Source organism: Rhagoletis zephyria, unplaced genomic scaffold (genome assembly GCF_001687245.7).
Source record: "Rhagoletis zephyria isolate East Lansing unplaced genomic scaffold, Rhagoletis_zephyria_1.1 Rzeph_scaffold_00012, whole genome shotgun sequence".
Classification (NCBI taxonomy): domain Eukaryota; kingdom Metazoa; phylum Arthropoda; class Insecta; order Diptera; family Tephritidae; genus Rhagoletis; species Rhagoletis zephyria.
The window spans coordinates 996,256-1,001,385 of record NW_016157096.1 but is presented as its reverse complement, the minus strand read 5'-3'; the positions used below and the strand labels follow the sequence as shown (position 1 = coordinate 1,001,385).

The window sequence follows — 5,130 nt, the reverse complement described above, 5'->3', positions numbered from 1 at the left end:
TCTTTGAAACGCCACACTTTTCTTTGAAATCGCTTTATTAGTTCTCGTGCAATAAGCGTTTTTGTGAAGCTCTAAAAATTACAACTACAACATTTGAACATAGCCCCCATACCTTAAGGTAAGACGTATTCTACGTCAAAAAAGCTGATCTGTTCGATATTCGAAAAATTAAGATTTAAAATAAACCACCTAGTTATATCCACCAAAAAAAAACCGGAGGTAGCCGGTGTGGAAAACTCGATTCAATCACTGTAATCTAAAACCTATCGCTATGAAAAAAATTTGCGCGACAAGTAAATAAAATTAGTATTATTTGCAATTATTGCTAAATATAAATATCTCAACATGTTTCATTTCAATTGATTCAAAAGAATATAATATCAAAAACAAGTCATGAAAACATTACTCAAAATTATATCAAAATCCAGGGATGTGGTATCACACAATAACTTGCTGAAACCAAATGTTGCCGCCGTCACGGGCTTCAATTTCAGGCAATAAAAAGTTCGTTATCATGGTGCGGTAGCGCTCGTTATTTACGGTTATTTCTTTATATGGCCAACATTTGAATGCAATTATTTAAAAAAAGTAAATTTTAGAGATTTTTCTTTCGGATTATAATAAAGATTCCGACATCCAGTTCTATTTCAAGTGTTTAATTTAAAATTAGAAAAAAGGTCTAGATGGATCACCCGATATTAGATTTTAAATCAGAAACATACATACATATTAGCCCAAGGGCGGCAATAGTGAATAGCGATGAAGTACAAGTTCACTCACAAAATTAGCGTAGGTATATTTATATTACACGAGTACACACGTACAAGCATACATACAGTAGCGGTCATATCAATAGCACCCCCATTTTAAAGTGATATTGTTTGCCACTTATTTATTTATTTCAATTAAAATAAACTGTATTCTCTAACAAAACCCATATAAACCCAAGCTCAAAACTTTGTAAAAGACTACAAAAAATGCAACAAATTTCCACCCAAATTTAAAATTTTTTTTTCAATAGTATTAGTCAGTTTTATATCCCATTAAATTTTAGTTTGATAATGTGCAAGTTGCAAGTGGCTAAAAATTATCGTTGATTTGTTTGATTTTTTTTGCCGAAGGTGTTGCGGGTTTCTTCCTTATACAAATAAATTGTTCTTATTCGTTATATGAAAGCTACTGAGACAAAAAAATCTAAAAAGTCAATGGTAATTTTTAGCACTTGAAACTTGCGCATTATCAGACTAAAATTGTATGGGCTATAAAACTGACTTACACTTCTGAGAAATAAAATTTAAAATTTTTGAGAAAATTTGTTGAATTTTTTGTACTCTTTCACAAAGTTTTAAACTTGGGTTTATATGGGGTTTGTTAAAGAATGAACTCATATTTTAATTGAAAATTTCTGAAAATAAACAAATAAACATGAGTAGCAAACAATATGACCTTGAAATGGGGGTGCTATTGATATGACCGATACTGTATGTACATAAACAGTGAATGCATTTTGTCTGCTCAAAAATGAAAACGTGTCCAGATGTAAATATTGTAATAATTAACTTATGTACTTATGTATGTACCAGCACTAAATAACACTAAAATACCATAAACGATACTGGCGTAAATAGTCTACAACAACAAAATATTTAAACATTTTCAAACACTTTAGGTTATTGGCAATATTAGCGGCGGTCACGTAAATCCAGCCGTCACTATTGGTTTATTGGTAGCGGGGCGTGTGACCGTTTTGCGTGCTGTATTCTATATCATATTCCAATGTTTGGGTTCTATTGCCGGCACCGCAGCCGTTCGTGTGAGTATACTGTTTCTTTAATTGACCTATATACTTAATGCTTTTATAATATTTTTAATTTAATTGCACCTTAATGACAATATTTTGTTCTTCCAGACACTCATCGATGAGGTTTACTACAATGGCTTAGGTCACACACATCTCGCGCCGAATATTACCGAGCTACAGGGTCTCGGTATTGAGTTCTTCTTGGGACTGGTGTTGGTGCTCACCGTTTTTGGTGCTTGTGATGCTAGTAAACCAGGTGGGAATTAAGAATTTATTTAACTGATTTTAGAATTCTGTGTTTTGCATCGAAAATGTAAGTTTTCGATATTGGTTCATGAATTGGTCGGTGGTTGGTTGGTATTAAATATATGCCGAAAAAGATAATTATGGTCCATCTCATCGTAAGCTCAGAAATGGTTGGGTGCGCAGAGCTTGAAAATGGTCCACATAGTTCGGTGACCTACGGAAGATTTCAAGACCGGCGCGAGCTCCTGTGAACGGTGACATAGTAACAGACGTCCAGCGTGCCCTTAAGTTATGTAGGAAATAATTCTCCATGCTGCAGAATGGCAGCAGTGGCCAAAATTATCGAATACTCCCGAGTCCCCAACCAAATGACGAATCGACGTTCCGTTTGAAAGCATACTTGAAGCTTAGAATTTAATTAGTCTCTGCATAATCCACAAGAAATTTGTCACTGCCATTCGAGGTATTAAACATGCCCAAAATCTTGGAAAAGACCCATACATATCCTTGGAGTTTTCAGTTTCGGCAGTCGTGGGTGGATGACGAAAGCGAAGGCGCCTATGAATAAAAGGGGAGGACCACGTGCAGAAGGACCTATCTGCACTCGGAATGAACAATTGGCGCAAATTCGCAAAGCAGAAGGGCGATTAGCGAAGTTGTTTGGTCTCGCCCTAAACCGACAAACGGTTGCAGTACGGCTAAGCCATTTCGTACGAATGGATTAAAATGCTACAGCTTTGAAAACCCGCTGATGGTGGCAGAGAAGGAGGTGGTGGCCTTCTCTGCGATAGAAAGACTAGGTGAATTAGTACGATCACTGGCCACTGGACTAATGCCAATCAAAAAAAGAAGGAAAATGCCAATAGTAAAATACCATATTTGGTTTTATGTGATCTTAAAAGCTTGGTCTGAAAAGTGTTTAGCTTAGGAACGCCTTCAAAGTCCTGGAATCGTGGCTTTGAAAAAAATATTTACAACTTTCTTCAATTCCATAAGATGTTGCTACAAACTTCGCCTTTTTTGTCACCCACAAGCGAATCGACATTAAATCTGCGTTCTAGGGAAGGGAATTTACAAGATATTATAAATTTCAAAATTTACGCCGCGACGTAGCGTGACGTGGTGTGGCGTGACGGTCGCGCGGGGTACGGAGCGAGGTGTGGCGCCCAGACGAGTCCGCCGCCTGGAAGCTAAGCAATTTTAAAGTTTGAAAGAGCAATAATGTCAAAGGATTTTATTTCGCTTTTGAAAAGGTGTGAAATAAAGTCAATTGACCTTATTTCCGTTGATCTCATTACCTGTCACCTTCGGTAACAGCATTTGTCATGGAAAAACTTCTATGACAATATTGAGGAACATTTGGGAGCCAACCGGTTGCTGAAGGTCTTGTCAAAGAGTTCCTTTTCTCCCAGTTACGTCCAGAGGCCAAACGGAATTTAAGAAATTTTCTCAAAGTACTTCCATATACATAAATCCGTATAAAAAATTTAAATTCAAGCGGAGAAACTTCACTTTAGTTTCTCTGTGGGCATAGATGCCTCCACATTTTTCATCTACGCATGTATGTACATATTTATTTTCTAATTCTATCTCTCCCTCTCTCCCTCCTTTTAGACTCACGCTACACTGCCCCACTCGCTATCGGACTCTCTGTCACACTCGGCCACTTGGGTACAATTCGTTACACTGGCGCCAGCATGAATCCGGCACGTACACTTGGCACAGCGTTTGCCGTCGACAATTGGGATGCACATTGGGTATACTGGGCAGGTCCCATACTTGGTGGCATAGCAGCGGCGCTTATCTACACCCAAGTGCTGGAAAAGCCCCTAGTCATGACCAGCGTTAAAGTGATTGAAGTGTCCGACAAATATCGGACACACGCTGATGAGCGTGAGGTGAGCTTTGTTAAAGGCTGGAAAGACTCAGATTTCTACTAAACAGAAATAAACTATAAAAGTACAAAAAAAACAAAACAAAAAAAAATACACGAAAAGCAAACGAATTCCGAGTGTTTGATTGTGCGGATCGGAGGCAAGTTGTGTTGAGAAAATATGTATGTGATTTTGCAATTCATATTATACAATAGTTATAGAAACGATCCGTGCAATCGAATGCTGAAATTCTGAAATTACACTTCATTTATTATCTATGCAAGCTCACGCGCTGATGCACTTGCACTCACATAAAAAAAAAACTAAACTTTGTACCTATTTATTTACATAAATACATATTTACATGCATACTCATACAACATGCTCTCATACAATTACAACAAAAAAGAAAATTTATTGCCAACAAGAAACATTGCATCATACATACATACATACATACTTTTGTACATAGCCTATAACCTGCTTATCTCATTTGCTTACTTCTCTAATCTTATTTATTTATATCATAGATTTTTGTCTATTAAAACGTGTCTCACCTTTCTTAAAATATACAGATGAGAAAACTGGATAGTGCACGCGATTACGCTTAAATGCAAATAAATGCAAACAAATACATATACTACATACATACAAACATATATGAAATAAAAAATAATAATAATAATTTTAAGAAAAGTAAAATCGCAATAAAAACAGAACTGGCGCCTTGAACTGCGTACCCAGTACCCAGTACTCGTAGTTTATGTGTGTTCAAATGAAAAATAAGAAGGAAAGCCGAATAATAAGCAATAAGCCATGAAAAACCGAACTGCACTTGTTGCAACGCATCGTGTCGGCACGTGTTGCATGCAACACATGCATACATACATACGCATAGCCGTTGGATGTGGTGTGTTGATATTGCATAAGTGACGCATAGCTCTCAACGCCAGCAACGTCAATGAGCAACAACAAAAAGCGGAATTGCTGCAACTGGCAACACGAAGCGTCTGCAGTCGCACAGCCGACAAAAGCTCAACCACAGCAACAACAACCAGTCACCAACAAACAATAAATACTAAACGTATTTATGTACACATCTACACTGCATACCAAATGTATTTGTATCTATCATTATAAACTTTTTGTATTGTCTTCTACTACTTAACTGTACTCAAACATTCATTATAGTATTTATGTAAACGAAAA

General features: G+C 36.8%; 1 protein-coding gene across 2 annotated transcripts in view; it reads left to right on the top strand.

Annotated features, from left to right (window-relative positions):
- Prip (aquaporin prip) overlaps positions 1-5,130 on the top strand; it is a 20,815-nt gene extending 15,685 nt beyond the window's left edge. The window contains exons 3-6 of one of the 2 annotated variants that reach the window (XM_017611131.1): positions 1,670-1,813; positions 1,910-2,057; positions 3,662-3,945; positions 4,497-5,130. In XM_017611131.1, coding sequence (XP_017466620.1) covers positions 1,670-1,813; positions 1,910-2,057; positions 3,662-3,945; positions 4,497-4,532 — 612 coding nt within the window. In that variant the 3' untranslated portion in view covers positions 4,533-5,130. Of the gene's footprint in view, positions 1-1,669; positions 1,814-1,909; positions 2,058-3,661; positions 4,055-4,496 lie in introns of those variants that run through there. The other variant, XM_017611123.1, reaches the window with a different exon arrangement.